Source organism: Diuraphis noxia, unplaced genomic scaffold (genome assembly GCF_037042655.1).
Source record: "Diuraphis noxia isolate RWA-SAM2 unplaced genomic scaffold, SU_Dnox_SAM2 contig0004, whole genome shotgun sequence".
NCBI classification, from domain to species: domain Eukaryota; kingdom Metazoa; phylum Arthropoda; class Insecta; order Hemiptera; family Aphididae; genus Diuraphis; species Diuraphis noxia.
In genome coordinates, this window is record NW_028301714.1 from 7752235 (window position 1) to 7770757 (window position 18523).

The 18523-nt window shown below is 26.6% G+C and overlaps 1 protein-coding gene across 6 annotated transcripts in view; it reads right to left on the bottom strand.

The window, feature by feature from the left end:
- Positions 1-214: 214 nt before the first annotated feature.
- The window catches only part of LOC107172030 (uncharacterized), a 29350-nt gene continuing 11041 nt past the window's right edge, over positions 215-18523 (bottom strand). For 4 of the 6 annotated variants that reach the window (XM_089225876.1, XM_089225877.1, XM_089225874.1 and 1 more), the window contains 19 exons: positions 18107-18472; positions 17913-18038; positions 15772-15861; positions 14033-14118; positions 13561-13954; positions 13315-13487; positions 13107-13245; positions 5930-6081; positions 5517-5666; positions 4857-5439; positions 4229-4779; positions 3436-3756; positions 3053-3249; positions 2662-2918; positions 2364-2590; positions 1807-2180; positions 1619-1739; positions 842-979; positions 215-782 (listed from right to left, as the gene is read on the bottom strand). In XM_089225876.1, coding sequence (XP_089082002.1) covers positions 681-782; positions 842-979; positions 1619-1739; positions 1807-2180; positions 2364-2590; positions 2662-2918; positions 3053-3249; positions 3436-3756; positions 4229-4779; positions 4857-5439; positions 5517-5666; positions 5930-6081; positions 13107-13245; positions 13315-13487; positions 13561-13954; positions 14033-14118; positions 15772-15861; positions 17913-18038; positions 18107-18472 — 4547 coding nt within the window. In that variant the 3' untranslated portion in view covers positions 215-680. The remainder of the gene's footprint in view (positions 783-841; positions 980-1618; positions 1740-1806; positions 2181-2363; positions 2591-2661; positions 2919-3052; positions 3250-3435; positions 3757-4228; positions 4780-4856; positions 5440-5516; positions 5667-5929; positions 6082-13106; positions 13246-13314; positions 13488-13560; positions 13955-14032; positions 14119-15771; positions 15862-17912; positions 18039-18106; positions 18473-18523) is intronic. The other 2 variants (XM_089225873.1, XM_089225875.1) reach the window with 2 other exon arrangements.

Sequence of the window (18523 nt, forward strand, 5' to 3'; positions counted from 1 at the left end):
TTATTTTATACAAAAAAAAAAAAAAAATAGTAAAATAGTAATAAACCTAACTTTCAAGTTTTAACATATAATATGGTATAGGTATTGTAATCAATCTAAAAAAAAAAGGTTACAAGTTGTTTGCATTTACTCAATATTCTACTTACACATTTTATAAGTATATACATATAAAACGTAATGAAAACATAAGAAATAAAAAACTAGTCACTAATCATAATAATTATTATTTTTTTTATCTAATACTAGAAAATAAATTAATAATCCTTTTCACATAATAAACATATGAATATAGTACTCAAAAAAATAAATGTAACAGTCTTCCATAAATAATATATACATTATTATTATATTATTCTTATGTTGAGATATTGACACAGGATAAAATGTTATTTTAATGATTTAATATGTCATTTTATGTGTGTATAACTATATAACAACAATATTGAAATGATAATTTCTAAAATAATTTCCTACCATATTGGAATGATAGTAATGTTTTAATTTAAATAATTAACAGCCAATTTGTCAGTCTTAGATACATAACAATTATACTTTGCCTATAAAAGAAAACCAAATCAAAATCAAATAATTTAATTTAAGGTTTAGTATTATATAATATTTTTTACAAAAAAAATTTGCAATTGGCAACAAAAAAAAAAGTAAATATAGATTGTACCAAATTATTCGTCGTCAGAGTCATCTACCAGATTAATGATATCGTCATTTGACACAGGACCGGGGGTAGATTGAGGGACTTTTTTCTCACGGTCAATATTTTTTTTCTAAAAATAAAATATATTTATTACTTAATAAATAACGAATAAATATTATTCATACATACTTTAGTTGGTGAATAAGATGTCCTTTTATTATTAACAATTACAGTTTTAGTTGACTCAACACTTTTTACATGTTTTGCTTTACTGATTTTATTTAAATCAGCCAATAACATATGTTGATGTCCAATCACTCGATCAACCTTAATGAATAAATATAAATTCAAAACATTAAATAATACTTTAAATAAATATCATTTTAAGCGCTCAAAATTAATAAGATATTGTTCTCAAAAACTCAGTTTACAGGAAATATTATCGCTCGCTATAGAATCAACCAAATGATATTTTTTTATTGAAATTTGAGAGGCAAATATTTTACAGTTCACTGCAAACTATGTTTTCCAATATTTGAATCTTAAACTTGCTAATAACTCTAAAAAATAAATTATTCAGCTTCTTTTTATAAATTATTTTATTCCTATAATTAAAATCAAATAAAAATCTGAGTATAATAATGCTGGCTGTAAAATGTTGTTTGTCAATTGAAATTATCTAAAAAAAATTCAGTTTTCAACGAGTTATCCATATTATCATGAAGTTAATTTTGTCCACCAAAACGGACAATAAAATATTTCATATACCTGCAAGTGCATGTACATTGATCATATACTTAAGGATTACACATTAATATCATTAATAACCATTCACACATCTACTCACAGAATTGTACATACAATGCTGAAACGAGATAAGATTGCCAACAATTCATTTCTAAATAAATAACCTAATAAATAGCGCGCACCGAGGGCCTTAAAAAAAAATAAAGTATAATTAATTACCCATTTTAATTTTTCGCTATCTTCAATTTTTTCATATTTGCTTCCCATTCCATGTTTTTTAACATGCCATGCCATTTTTTTAGGAGAATCAGATATTTCAAAACATATCAAGCATTTCCATCTACAGATCACAAAACTATTAGTTAAATTCTGCAATAAAAATAAAATTGAGAAAAAAAATGGCTTACGTTTTATAATTGACTTCTTTGTATAAGTGCTCACGGAAAAGTTCTATATTGAAAGTCTCGAATACATGGCACTTAGGGCAAACAAAGTGACCATTTGCAGATATTGCTCCTAACTTATCATTTTTATTGAAAACGTCTATTAATGTTTTCTGTTTATGAGGTTGAATAGGAGAACTTTTAGTAGCTGACTTTGGACTCTTTGAAATACCACGAGATTTATTGTACACTTTTAATGGTGTTGATTCAATAGGAATTCCTCGACAAGTAGGAGGCACGAGAGTAGGTTCAATACTTTCTAAAGCTTGCTGTTCTAGTATGATTTCTGAACCACCTAAATGTTTGGATTGCTGGTGTAACTCTTCTTTATCAGTAATCTAGATAAATAATACGCATAACTTTAGAAATCAAACTCAATATTATAGGTTAATATTTATAATAAGTTCAAATCTAGTGATCACTGAAAGTATATTTTAAGTTGTAAAATATTTTATCCAGTTAATTGTAAGCAATAAGCATCATATAAGTACTAATAAAAACAATCAAAAATCTACACTAACCTTTTCAAACACTCTTAAGCACTTTACTGCTACAGATGGATGTTCCAACTTATAATGTTCTTCAAATATACTAGCATCATCATCTTTGTGTTCAAATGGACACATAGGACATTTAAACATATTTGATACTTTATGAGCCATAACAATATGTGATATTATCTCATTTTCTGTATATCTTAAACCGCTAGAGCATATATTACATACCCATTGAGGCACATTTGACAGAGCTATGATGTAAAATCAAATTGATAAATATATTGTAATTTTCTGAGTTAATAAGTTATAATATGTAATATACCTTTGCTTCTGCCTCTGTCAATACTATCATCTTCTAACATTGTTTGTCTGATGACAATTATATTGGACTGTACTGAACTAGTTATTTCTGATAGATGGGTATTCCTCATGTGTGTTCTCATTTCAACTCTATTGAAGTCAATATACTCACAATATTGACAACGATATAGATTTGCACCATGGTACATTAGATGAAGTTCTATTTGATTTCGTTCAACAACTTTAGATATAATGCAAGACGGTTGACAATGTGGACATCTATAAAAATAAATAGTGAATATTTTATCAAAGAACACTTGTAGATTCAAAACGTTTTGATAAGTACATTTTTATAATTAAATAAAACTTATGAAAATTTAAAAAATTTAAAAAAAAAATTAAAATTTACTCACATGTAACATTGATAGGTAGGATGAAGGATTGATATATGTTTCTTTAGCATATCCTCTGTCATACCTGTGTAAGTACAAAGAGGTATTGAACATTTATATCGCATATTTTTAGGAATGAACTGAGGAAATATCTCTGTATTTAAATTGTCATCTGGGGCTACTTCAACAATTTTCTTATCAAGTTCGTCTCTTTTCATCTGTAAAATTGAACAATTCAGTTAAATGATGATAAAAATACTGTAATTAAATAATTCACCACAATATATCATGTATTATTAAAGTTTAAATCAATATTTCATTATTTAGAATTACCAATTATAAAAAAATAAAATACATACATACAAATCAACCATAAAAATAATCATGAAAAGAAAAACGTATACCTTTTCAGTATTCATAGCATCAAATGAACTAGCAGAGAGATTGATCATTTTATCAAACATGAGTTCAGACTTGCCAATAGAAGGTACAGGATTAACAATTTCTTTAGTAGTATTATCTTGTCCTTTTGTATGTCCATTCAAATGTATGATGAGATTGGATCGCACTTTTGTATTGTATGTACATAACAAGCAACCAATCGGATCTGAGAATATATGAGACTTTGGAATACTGTCAATAGTATCAGGCGAAAAATACAGGTTTTTTGATTTGTTTTTAATTGTGGATTTTGCTTTAAATGATCCTTTTTGGTTGCCAAAATTCTAATTTATAAAAACATAAAAAACAACATTCAAACAAAATTCTAAACAGCTTGATATTGGTAGTTAAATAATTTTAGATATTAAACATTTAAACCAGGGATGGCCAACCCGCAGCCCACAAAAAAAAATTATATAAACACTAATAATTCTAATCTAATCTGATAAAAATATAAACGAGTAGACACTAGCTTATAGCAAATTGTGTTTTTAAAATAAAAAAAGCTTAGTGAACGAGTTGAGAAACAACAAATATCTCACTAAATAGTAATGTTTACTCCATTTTTTTTTTGTATTAAATACTTTTATATAAATTAAATATATGTGATTATATTAATATTTTGGCTGATGACCTTTTTTGGCAATCCTATATGTGGCCCGCAGGATTGTTATGTGTTTACAAAGTGGCCCGCAAGATCATTTGGGTTGGCCATCCCTGATTTAAACAGTATAATAAAATAAAATAATAACTTACAGTAGAACGTTTTCTTTTCAAGCTTGTACTTTGTTGAAGCATTGAAGAATTGTCAGAGTTGTTAGTACTATTTGGTTCTTCTTGAGCTATCTTATATAAACCATCTTCACAATCTACATTTGACTCAGCACTATGAACGGCCTTCATATGAGAAATAATAATTTTACGAGTGTTACCCTTAAATGAACACTTGTTACATGTTAACAAGCTATTAATCTTTTGTTTCTTCTGTTCAACTGTCTTATCTTCAAATGCAATAAAATCATCTTTATTAAAATCTGTTAAAGTAGGATGTTCAGGTACAAAATCTATATTTATAATTTGATGACTATTTCTCATATGATGTGTAATAGCGCGTTGAGATGGTACTTTAAAATTGCATAAGTAACATTTGAAACGATCAGGTCCATGAAGTTTGATATGTTCAGTCATGTTTAATGCAGTTTTGAATACTTTAACACAATGCACACATTTTTGTCCAGCTTCAAAATCCCGAAAGGGACATTCATATAGGTGAGCATAATACACTTCACCATTTGAGAAAACTTTGTCTACAAGACAAACATTTTAATTATATTAAACGATCTTTATTTATTAACCATTAAAAATAATTTGACTGAATACTTACCACATTCTTTACAAACAAACAATTTATCTAATTCAATAATAGGAAATGCCAATCTTTTGGTTTTATTTAATTCAATGATTGATTCTTTGCTCTCTAAACAAATTCGTTTAGTAGGACTCTCATTAAATTCTTCTTTGTCTGACAAATCAACATCGTCTTCATCATCAATAACAATAATGTCATCATTTGATGACACATTAGGCTCCTTGTTTTTGTTCTTAGATTCAGACCAAATGCGATTTATTTTCAATGTTTCTTGCATATCATTTTGGTTCACATCATCAATCATAATAAATTCATTATCAATAGCTAATGACATTGATGTACTACTTTCTGCCATTTGTGCACTATCAGGAACTGTAATAACAATTGTATCGGATGGTTGAGATCCTTCATCAATGCGAGCAGATTTCATAGCTACTGATAGGACATCAGGACACTCAATAGATCTTTTTTTAGATCGCTGTGGCAAAACTTCAGGTCCAGAAATGGTTTCTGCTGGTAAATTTACTATCTCTACCATCCCATTATCAATAACTTTTGTCAATTTCAAAATTTTCAGATTTCTAATATCTTTAGATTCCTGTAATAAATAATCATTTTAATGATTGAAAGTATTTCATCAATGTAATTTGTATAAATAAAAAAAAATATTCGTACACAATTATTAGATACAGTAGAACGCTCCAAGCATAAAGGTTCATATTCAAAATGTTCAAACGCTAAATGTTTTATCATTGAATCAATAATTTCACTGCCAAACAAGCAGAAAATACATTGATATTTATTTAAGTTATGAAGCTTAAAATGCTGCAAATCAAAAACAGGATTAATTAACATTTTGCTTTCATTATGAAAAATTATTTTTATTATTCTATCTCATAATTACATGAATTAAAAATTTCTTAGATCTCATAAATTAATATACCTTTATGTACACAATTCAATTGATAACAAAATAAAAACGGTAAAACTTCATAAATGAAGGAAAATAAATTAAAAATAAATCATGTAAATATTAATAGTTAAAAGATTAAAGATTTCCTTATTTGTTAAATCTGACTTATGCTTACTGTAATCATTAAACTTGGGTGGAGTGCAAAAAATCCTTCACCGTCATCTTTATTCGCACAAATGTAGCAACAAAATTTATCACACTGTTGATGTTCTTGATTCAAATGCTCAACAAATTCGTTTTGGAGATAACAAGAAAAAACACAGCAACCTTAACAAATCAAAGTTAAAACAAAGTTTATTAATACTGATGTCAAGAAATGAAAATTAACTATTACTATTTAATCGTTATCAAAAAATAAAATAAGTATTAATGTACACTCATAAAATGACTACAAAATAGCCGAGTTACGGTATCATTGAAGTTTAGTGACTATACATAGATAATATAATATATCATGCTTACATTATAACATATTATTATTATTATTATTATTTATGCAACCACAATTTTATGCCTAGTGTCTACAACCTACCTACAGGGCATTGTTTACAAAATAAATAATATTATAACCGATAAGAGATTTAATACTACGTTTTTCATCCAACTATCCAAATAGTATAGTCGAGACCGCATTACCGCAGACTAAGAGCACACGGCTTACGTTTGCATGATGTAATTAGTATTACCAATGTAGTAGATAACGCAAATTTCATATTATCACGATAAAGTGCGATATTTTATCTACACGAGAGCAGGAAAATTATATAACTAATTTTAACTGTGGTGTGGCTATTTTTTATTATTATTTTATGTTGATAACATGTTATTCCACTTACACCAGTATAGCGTAGTTTCCAAGTAGTAAGTGAACCCTGGGGTGTGGTGTCAACTTAGACCATATATAAACTTATTGTATTAATATTTTAACTTTCATGTTTCAAATATTGTATAATATGATCTAAGGGGGTCAATTTTCGCGTGTAGCACAAAATAATTAAACACTTGGAAAACGCTATTAAATATAGAATAAGATATATTATAGATCCATAGACCTGGAGTTAAAATATTATTATGGTGGCATAAGTGCGTAAGGAATAACTAGAATAACAATCCTTGTTTATTGTTATTTGTTAAAGCGACTTAGCGACGTCAAAATCTTCTTATCAGATCAAACAAACCTACTTCATTGCTAGCGCTACCAGCGGAACTTGTACATATTACCATAAACCCATAATGGAGTGATAACAGAGGGAGAAGTCCCGAGGCAACATTGTTAGAAAAGATAACATAAACCTTAGGTAGTTAGATCCTGTATATTACTAATTTGCTAACAATGTTGGCATTTGACAACCTATAATAGCCAAGGTATGAGGATTTAATTTAAGATTAAAGTTCCTCATTTGGAAGCAAATGAGGAATAACTTATAAGTAGTAAATTATCAATACTACGCGTACCGTGACACGGTCACGGTGTGAATATTGTAAAAATAGTAGTTTATTTATAAATGATTGAAAAATATTATATCGTATAAATAACTATTTATTTTTAAAATTTCTTTGCGTCTGAAAAAATAACAGTATAGCTGATATTAGCGAAAAAAAATCAAAATCACTAAAATTAATGTTTTTTTTTTTTTTTAATAACCACATACCTGACTAAAATCTTAAATATTCGTTTAAATATCTAATTTTTTCACAATTAAACTACGAATTTAAAAAAAAAAAGCGGGTAAGTAGGAATCGCTCTGCTGTACATTTGGGGTGGGGTGGACCTCTGACTAGGGTAGGTTAAATTTCAGTGCAATGATGGGTATCATTGTATACGAAAAACGTTTCTGAACGGAGACGGTTTATCTGTCTAGGATATATTATAGATTATTAAAATTTTTCAAATCTTAGACTTAAAAAGAAAATTTTTTATGAATTTCTAACTTAAAATAATTTGCAAATTTTCATAATTTTTACGTATGTTTTAAAAATTAAAATTTAAATGCTTGTAAAAAAAAATGTGACTATGCATTTCTTTTATTTTTCAACAGCTATTGTAAAAATATTTTAGGAACCTTGTATTAAATTTTCAAATCTTAGATATAAAAGGGAATTTTTTTATGAATTTCTAGAATAAAATAATTTACGAATTTTCGTGATTTTTACGTATGTTGTCAAAATTAAAATTTGAATACGTGTAAAAAAATTGTGTATATATTTCTTTTATTTTTCAACTGCTATTGTAAAGATATATTATGAGCCTTGTATTAAATTCTTAAATCTCAGAATTAAAAAGAAAAACTTTTATGAATTTCTATCTAAGATAATTTGAACATTGCCGTAATTTTTATGTATTTAGTCAAAATTTGAACTGTAAATGCTTATAAAAAAAATTTGTGACTATATATTTCTTTTATTTTTCAACTGCTATTGTAAAAATATGTTAGGAGCCTTGTATTAAATTTTCAAATTTTAGATTTAAAAAGAAAAACTTTTATGAATTTCTATCTAAGATAATTTGAACATTGCCGTAATTTTTACGTATTAAGTCAATATTTGAACTTCAAATGCTAATAAAAAAAAATTGTGCCTATGTATTTTTATAAGTTTTTAATCACTATAAGAATAACTTATGAGGAACTTTGTATTAAATTTTCAAGTATTTTAATTGGGCCAAAAAAATTTTATCGACACTTCAAAAGAAAATTTTCAGAAAAATTGAAAATTTCAGTCGTCTATAAATACCTCAAAAAAAGTCAAAATATTTTTAAAATTAAATCATGTAAAGAAAATGCCAATCTAAATAACTTGTGAAATTTTCAAGTATCTATATATCTATACCACTTATACTTTTTGAATAATTACAAATATTTAAAATTGTTTGAGGATAAACCGTTATCGTTACGCTATTTCGTGAAAATTTAAAATTCAAACGCGCTACTATAACCTAACCTATTCATGGAAATAGTTCATTGTATCAAAATCTATAATATTATTGTTGAAGTTTATTAATAGCGATGGTCGACAATCATATAATGTATAAGATTTATAACATTTTACTGTTCATCATTAATAGGTAATTTGTTTTCTCTGCCTTACAAGCGCGTAAAATGTAAAATGTACTCTAAAAATATCACGCTTAGCTTCGTTAGTTTAAAAATTAGGGTTGCTCAAAACTCACATAAAAACTGATATTTCTTGAAAAAACTCATATAAATACTAATAAAGTTCCTACCATCTAGGGAATCTCAAACGCTTTTTATTGTATTTGATAATTTTAATGCGATTTCCGAGTATTTTATACATGTCCAAATATTCATTATTCGTTTTTTTTTTTTTATTAATTGTTTATGGCATCAACTACATGGTTATTAGCCGGCGTTACATATTAAATTTACATTAATTACTTACATAATTGCTTTCTACTTATTACTTATAATTAAGGATTTACATTTTAATCTAAGTTAGAATATTTAAATCAGTTGACGCAGTTCTGTTGAGTTGACGAAATTGAGGAGTAATATTGGTCGTCTCGGGAGTGGGTGATAGCGTCTCGTATAGTGTATCATTATTCGTTTTATACAATTGAAAGAATATCAAATTCATTTAAATAACTCAAAACGAGTAAAAATAATTTGAAAATTTCTCTAGATTTTTTAAGAATAAAAAAATAAAAAATCGTTGTATGAGAATTTGCTATAATTTATTGGTAAATATTTGGTTAGGTTAAAATATCTCCAGTGAAAATATGTATGGTATAAAATGTCTCCGTTTGAAAACATTTTAGTAATTTTAATGTTTTTATAATTGTTATTATGAAAACTAGGTAAACAATGTATTATCATATTATATTAATAATAATACTGATGTCTAAAGTGATTATATAAACATACTATATCTTAATTGGAATTTATATTTATTTATTTTAGATTCTGAGGGGAGCAAGGAATGTGTTGGTTTTACAATGATGTTTATTTCTTTTTCTTCTTCTCATTTATTCTATAAACACTTTTTATCCCTCTAAACTTGCTCAAAAGTATCAGGTGTAGCATCTTTTCTGAAAGGTAATGTTCTTGAGCTAGTACTTTTAACAGGTCATTTTTCGATTTTCGAAACAGTACTCGAAATAAGTGGTTAAAGGAGACAAAATGTACGATTTCACGATTTTATAATATTAAATAATTACGGACGTTTTCAACCAGAAATATTGCTTCAAATGAAAAATGACAAGATATCTTTTTTTTGTATTTTGGATTTTGTTCCTTACGGTTAAAACTTTAAAAGTTCACAAAATTTTAGCCACTTTTGAGCTATTTATAGACATTTTAATTTTGGGAGTTTTTTGTTGAATTCGGTTAGAAACATTCGTAAAATTTTGAAATTAGGGTTTTTTACTTATATTAGGCCTTACTTAGACATGGTAAAATGTTCAAAACATTTGTGCGACTTTTTTCTTTTTAAATCTAAAATCTTACATTACAACAGCAATTAAAAAATAAAAGAAATGCAGTCACAATTTTTTTTACAAGCATTAAAATTTTAAATTTGACAACATACGTAAAAATCACGAAAATTTGCATTTTAAGCTAGAAATTCATAAAAATTTTATTTTAAATCTAAGATTTGAAAATTTTTAATAATCTATAATATATCTAAGATAGCTAAACCGTCTCCGCTCAGAATCGCTTTTCGTATACAGTGATATAATATCATTGGATTCAAATTTAATTCCATCCATTACAGTAACACACTTATAACTTATTATACAGCAGAGCGACTTCCACGACTTACCCGCTGTGTGTTTATTTTATTAAACTGAGAAATTTTGTCAGATATATTATTTTGACCGGCCACATATCTACATTCAAACGCTCGTCAAAAACGGTCATCTTTTTTTTTGTTTTGTTAAATGTAGGAAAAGATTTAAGCGAGATCTTGTAATAAATGTTCGAATCTTAGATATAAAATTAAAACGTTTTATGAATTTCTAATTTAAAATAATTTGGAAATTTCCACTAGCAACAACTTATATGGAACCTTATACTTATGTACCCATTACTGCTCAATATTTAACAAAACGAAAATTTTTTTATCAACACAATTAAAAAAAGCTAATAATCGGTACAAATATGACAATAGTCCAAAAAAACTCAAAATATGTTTAAATTTTTGATGCATAGAAAAAATGAGTATTAACATTTAGTGAAAATTTCATGTATTTACAGTAGAATTTTTTTAGAATTTACCAGTCAGTGGTTCCTCAATTTTTTGTTTGTTTTTGAAAACCTAACTAAACCTATCGCTTTTGAAAACCACTGGTATTTTTTCACTTTCCAATCATAAAAGAAGCTGTACATGAAAACTTAAGCATTTTACTGTTTCAAAAGATGAGACCATGAAAAAAAAACAACCATCGTAAAATTAATCATTATTGTTCCGCTTTGAATCTTAAATATGACAGAAAAGTAAAACAAAAATAGCTTAACAACATTTTTAATTTACGCGTAGTAAAAATAATGCTACACTTCAGACAACAATAGACGTAAAAATGGGAAAGAAATTATAATTAGTGTTAGTCCTCAGTAGTATAAGTAACTTACCCCACATGGTTCGATTTCGCGCAGGGTTCAATTTAATTTAACAAGGACTGCGACGCTTCAATTATTGATTGTCGTTCTCTGGTCAAAATTGGAGTAAAGGATAAACAACAAAAGACCAAATACAAAATGCAATGAACAATGGATAAATAAATCAATCATTATTTATCATAATCGTGTTTCACATCAAAACATAAAAAATATTTTTATAGATCTTCAGCAGAGCGAGTTGGTACCGTAGAGGTAAAAATTGAAAATTCCAAGTAGTTTTTATATAATAACCGTGAAACAGAAAAAAAATTAGGAAAACGGCAATTTTTATTCAATTGTTTATATTTAATACCTACCAGTTTTTTAAAAACCATATACATCCTTTTTTTGTCCAGATAACAAACATAATTATGAGATTTTCGATTTTATTTAGTTATATCTGCTTTATTTTTGATAGGTCAAAAAGTTATAAAATTGAATACAAAGTTGCTCAAAGTTGTTCATATTATAATTTTATACAATATATATAAAAAATGTTTGCACAAGCGCTTAGAGTTAGAATTTAACGAAATTCATAGTCAGTTTTATTTTTATATCTAAGATTTAAAAATTTAATACAAGATTTCACATTAAATTTTTCTAACTATAAAATCACATGTATTTTTTATAAGCGTTTGATGTTCATATTTTTAAGACACTGGATATTCATCCTTAAATTAACTGTTCCTAATAAATCGACTTTTGATACTATGTTACGATTCAAAAACGGATAACTGAACAAATAATAATAAATAAGTACAGATATTTCAACCAAATGCTTATGTTAACATTTTCTAAACGTACATAGTAACATTTTCAAAATGTTTTGTATCCCTTTGAGCTTTAAGAGATTTTAAATTAAATTTTTTTTTTAAATTTATTTCAATAAATGTCTACAAATTTTTTTTCGTTACAAGGTTCCTCATAAGTATTTTTTACAGAAGTTTAAAAATATTAAAGATACATAGGCATGATTTTTTTTCAAGAACCTTATGGCGAAACGATACACTGAAAATTTATAATCTCAATATATCATATTATTATGATCATCTACGCCTATATGAGTATAAATATTACGCTACTATATTTTGAATTAAAGTCGTAGACATCTAACTAAGGCTATTAAAACTTTGACGTGTGGCAACCAAAAAAAAAAAAAGAGGGAACAAATTTGTAACATCACATTTTTTTTATGCCACACGGCAAAATCTACCACTGCTTAAAGCTTAAAGTCACCAAGGCAAATTCAACCTTTGTCGTTGGTTCCTACATAGGCGTATAGCGGGACGTGATTAGCGATGACTATACTAAAACCACATTCGCTAAAATAACCGGAACTGTAATTGTATATACCGTGCAAAATGCCACAATAAGGACATTTTTCTTAGAGAGGTTAAAGCTATGTAAACAAATTAATGGTTAGAACTCTTTTGGTGCGTTAAGATTTAACAAATTATTGTGAAGTTATTTATGGTATAAACTGTGGGCGAGTAGAAGTCGGGAGACTATGTCACCAGTTTAGCACTATATTACTTAATTATGCTGAAAAAAGGAGCTACTTCAGTGTATATTGTGGAAGTATATTTGCTAAATGCACCAATAACTACATTAAATATATACAATTACAAACTTCAACTGCTAACTAATAAAAGATTGAAAATAGAAAAAAAAACTTACCAACGTTGCATTTGTAAGGCAATACAAATTCCTTGAAGTCTACCACCAATAACATTTCTTTTGGATATTTGAAAGCACCACCATCATCATATTCAAGTTTTATTATACAATTTTTGGATTTGTCAGTATGAACAACAGACTGAAAATATAAAAATATTTTTATACACACAAATTATAATATTAAAATTATAAATAAAAATAATATTACCTGATGAACCAAAACATGAGATGCAGTATAAGCACGATAAAAACAATGAGGGCAAAAATATTCACAGAATGTGTATTTTTCAGCTATGTGGTCAGCCAAAGATTCTTCATTTTCAAATGCTTTAAAGCAATAGGCACACATTTTAAACTGTTCAACGTTATAAATTTGGGTTTCTATAAAATACGAAAGTTAATAAAAAACATAATATTACTTTGTATGAATAAATATTTAAATAAAACTTTTTACTTTTTTTTTTTTCTGCATTTGAAAAATGTAATTTCATATGTAATTTAAATAAATCTTTAGAGCTAAAAATTTTTGTGCAGGTTCTGTCCATACATTTAAAAAGACCCAAAAGTCTTGGCAGAGCAGACATTTCATTAAAAGCTAATTTTGTTTTCATCACATTCATCGGCAAATCTCGTACTTTTTTAATGTAATCTTTTGTATATGCTGTGTCTATTAAACAACAAATTGTACCATCAATGGGCACACCATTATTAACAATTTGTTGACCGGCTTCAAGAAATATTTCTGAATTCGGAAGAACAACTTCACAATTTGTTTTTGCTTTCATCCACATATTAAGATTATCATTATCAGATGCACTTGATTTTATTTTAGAATTTTTTGCTTTTCCCTAAAAATAATGAGTAAAATAAAATATTAGGTCTACAAAATTGAATATTTCTTATTTTAATAAAAAAAAATTATGTACCTTTTTTAAACTCTTAACATCAGAAATCTGTGGACTCAATAATGGAAATCTTTCATCATCAGAACTGTGGTTAATGTCTAGATTCGCTATAATATTATATATATGTATATAAATTAAAACAACATTAGAAATTAATTTTACTGTAAGTTTATTGAACTAAAATAAAAGCTGATATGCAACTTCTAATTTCATTTAGGTAACCACTTGTAAGTTGCAGAACTTAATAAAGAATACAAAAACATCTTCTACATGAGTTACTACTCTTTTTGTTTTAGGTACCCTCAAAATATTTTCTTTTAATTCCACAAACTTACAACTCTTGAGATAAATATAATTTATTTTATGTATGATTATTTATTTTAAATAATTAATAAATTACAAGACATTTGTAGTTGAAATATATCTGATACTACCTAATATTAAACATAGGTTGCTGATCAATATTTTATGGTTAGATTGTACAGTTTTCAAACATATTATTTAGTATGGAATCAGTGCGAGAAAATAATATTATGTTTATATATTTAAAGTTATGGAAACAAATCAAATCATTGTCATAAATTATAAATATATCAAGTAGATCAATCAAATTAAAAAAATCAGTAAAAAAACAGAATTAATTAAAATATCCATTTCTTGGCATACATATATTATATAATTTAAATTTATAGATGTCTGAATTCTTAAGATTTCATAACAATTTTCTAAATTCTTTGGAGAATTAACTGAGGTCTGACATTTATTTCGTAATGTTTATGTAATGTCCTTATCTTTATCCAAGAAATTTCAAAGTAACGTGAAGCTTAAAAGAATTTTGTATCCCCGTATAATATTGACTCCATCTACAAATGTACAACTTAGCAAAAACTGTTTTGAGAGGAACAACTTTAACTCCTCTGTATATAGTAGAATTACTGAAATTCCAGAATGCATAGGAAGACATTTGTGTGTGTTATAGGTCTTTTATTAATTGAATAACATAAAAACAATTAGTGTGATCAATTTGAGAGCATAAGTAGTTTTAGTATATTTTATTTAATTATTTAAAATTATCAGTTAGTCCTATAAAAAATATAAAAATGCCACAATACAGATATATTTCTTCCATATGTGTTAAGTAATTTTGGAAATTCTACTATAAATACAAAGGGAGTAAAGTTCTCTAACAAAACAGATTTTGTTGTTATACATTTGGAAGACGAAGATAATACATGCGAGTTTGGTGTTTTCCATTTCAGCTTAATGGTGTTTTGTCACATTTTCTCTCACAAATTAAGAATTTCTCAGCAGCAATTATATTCTGTTAAGATAGAGAACACGCTGTACACTAACTAAAACTGGTTCCCTCTCACACAACATGGAAATTTGCATGTTCTCTCGCTGAACAGAGTATAGTTTCAATTGGATGACAGGAAACACTTCTTTATACACTTACTATGATAATATCACACCAATGTACATAAGTCCGTAACTAAGTACAGTTCTTAAATTAAACAAATAAAAAAATGTCAATAATTTAAAACCTCAATTCCTCCAAGAATTTAAAAACATGATTCATATTCAGTACTTATTTGAGGTTTTTAATCATGTTGTGTTTCCAAAATTTAGAATTTGTAAAATAAACATTAAAACAACTAGGATATTAAATTAATTTCAAATCTTACCTAGTTTTTATTCAGTACAATAATATATTTTAATATTTAAATAATATGATATGTATATAAGTATACATTTATTACCGTTTTTGCTAATGGAATTTGTATCATCACTTAGTGATTTATCAACAGACATATCACAAGTATTTATAATACTCGAACTGCTAGGTTTATCTGTATAAAAACAAAAACATAGATATGGGCATAATATTTATTTATTAAGAAATCACTTTTAATTAAATATTTTTTTTCAAATAATACATTACAAAATATATGACTTTACACTTCATATATAATAATATATACAACATAAGACTATATTATATAAGAAGTTTTAGTTTTATCAATTGTGCAAAATGCAAATAGTAGGAAATGTGGATATATGATATAATATGTAAATTTAAAAAAAAGTTTACAATTTTACCATACTACATTTGTGGAGCTTGTCAAAGGAGTAGAAATGTTCAAAAAATGGGTCTTGTTAAATGTATACAGAACAATAATAGATATTATTCAACTAAATAATAGTTTTGTTCAATTATCTCTCTAAGAATGTTCTTTATCCATATAAGCTGTACTACTAAGACACTTTTTTTTTATAAATAAACCCGCAACAACATAAGCCATTGGGTGTGGATAGAGAACTGTAAGTTTTTAGGTTGGGTAGTTTTTGGTAGACGTGTGTGGTTTTTTAGCAACATTTTGAATTGGGCGCACCCAAAGGTTTCTGCCATGCCTGGTTGCGGAATGGCGGTCACTCTCTCCAGACAGTCATCTGCCCAGAAAGAGGTGCTGCCACTCAATTATAACTTTATATCATTCTAATTTCTTTATAATGTTGATATAATTAGTTGATTGTATACATAACTTATTTTACCAGATTGTTGGTTTTTTTCTTCTAATTAAGTTAGTATAGAAATTATTGTATTGAAAATATAATAATTAAAAAAAAATTTAAAATAACCTAGCACAGACAGTCTGTCAGCATAATATATTACTATATAATTTTTAAATTGCAAAAAAATATCTTAAATCATTATTCTCAAAAGTCTAGTATCTACAGTTATTGAAAAATACCAAAAAATGAAATTTTAGCCAAATTCTGCAGGTCATCGATGGGATTTAATTAATTAATTTAATTAGGTTGGTAGATTCAGAGTTTGATATTGAAGAGATGTCTAAATTTGTGGAATTTAATGTTGAAAGGTTTTCTATTAGTTAGGTTAGGAGTGGCCTATGTAAGTTTGTTGTCTAGATGAACTCAGAGATATCGAGAATCATATTGTAATAAGTCATGGGGGAGGGGGCATAGACCTGGACATAGCCAGAAAGTTGTGTTTGAAATGTATTATAGGCTCTAGTTAAGTCAACAATTGTTGAAAAAATAATGACTGTATCATAAACGAAGGTAGCAAGAATGATGTTTTCAGAATGTGGAATGTCCAAAATAAATATGTTTAAGTATTGGAGCTAATATCCAACCACCTATATTATTATAGTGTACATTTGTTATTAACTTTTTTCCTGTCAAGTTTAATCCTTAGTAAATTTAAAATTACGATAGAATTAAGATTGAATTGAATAACTTTATAATTCCTCTTTCTACGACGAACCATGAACATTATACACTTAAAATTGTATGTAAAACATACTTATTGTAATTAATTAACTTCCAAATTATTCACTGCATATTTCATATGGATGAGAAGTTTGTCTGGGTTTTGAGTTATTATATCTTTGAAAGAACAATAATAATATAATCACGAATATTGTATATTGTGCTAACTTATTATAGTTTCATAAATAACTCAATGGAATGAATTTAAAACTAAAAAAGGTACAAATAGCATAAATAATAAAACAAAAGAAAAATTATTTTGTCTATCTAATTTTCTATTTTAAAGCATACAGTAATAATAATACTATATTAAAGCGGTTCAAAAGTCAGTGTTCCACAGAACATAGATGATCCATTAACTTAAGGTAGGTGCTTCGCCTAAGATTGACAATCAGAGATCAAAAATAAAGGAGAAGAATTTTAAGTTTCATTGTCTCCACAGTTATTTCTTTTCTATTTAATGATACACTGATATGTAAACTGTTATATATAATATGATATTGAATATATAAGTATAGTTATATTTTATGGCTGTAATCCACAACATTTTTATAAAATTAATGTTAAAAACCACTGCAGTATAAAGATTAACTAAATGTAAACTTACGAATGGATAATGTATCACCGGGCAAACAACGAACTCGAACTCTCGACATTTTTTTTACAATTTGTGTATTTTTTAGTATGTCTTGGCCAGAAGGATGACTCTCGATTTTTGAACTTCCAAGATTTGCTAAACAATTTAATTTTATTAGATTATAGACTTTAAAAATGTCAATAAAACAACAAAGAATTACATACCTATAGTATTGAGCTGTTGTTCATTATTCTTTAAAATCAAATGATGAGAAATTAAATGTTCTAAAGCATTTTTTACATAACATTGTTCAGAAACAATCTGGAGTTTATGATGACATGCTTCGCAATTTCCATCCCACATTACAAATGGATGATTCTTAATTATATGCTTGGAAAAATCAATCAAAACCACAGTTGAAAATTGATTTTCAAGGCAATTTGATACAGAGCATTTGAATAATAACATTGAATTTATCAATTCACAACTTAACCCAGCCAAGACACATTTTTTAGATGTCCCTTTTATTGTGTAATCAGTATATTCGATCACATGCTGGTCAGCACTGATTCTTGATTCTTTTGTAGGGGCTAATAAAAAAAAAATCAGATTTTAGTAAATATCAATAGTTTTCAAATGTA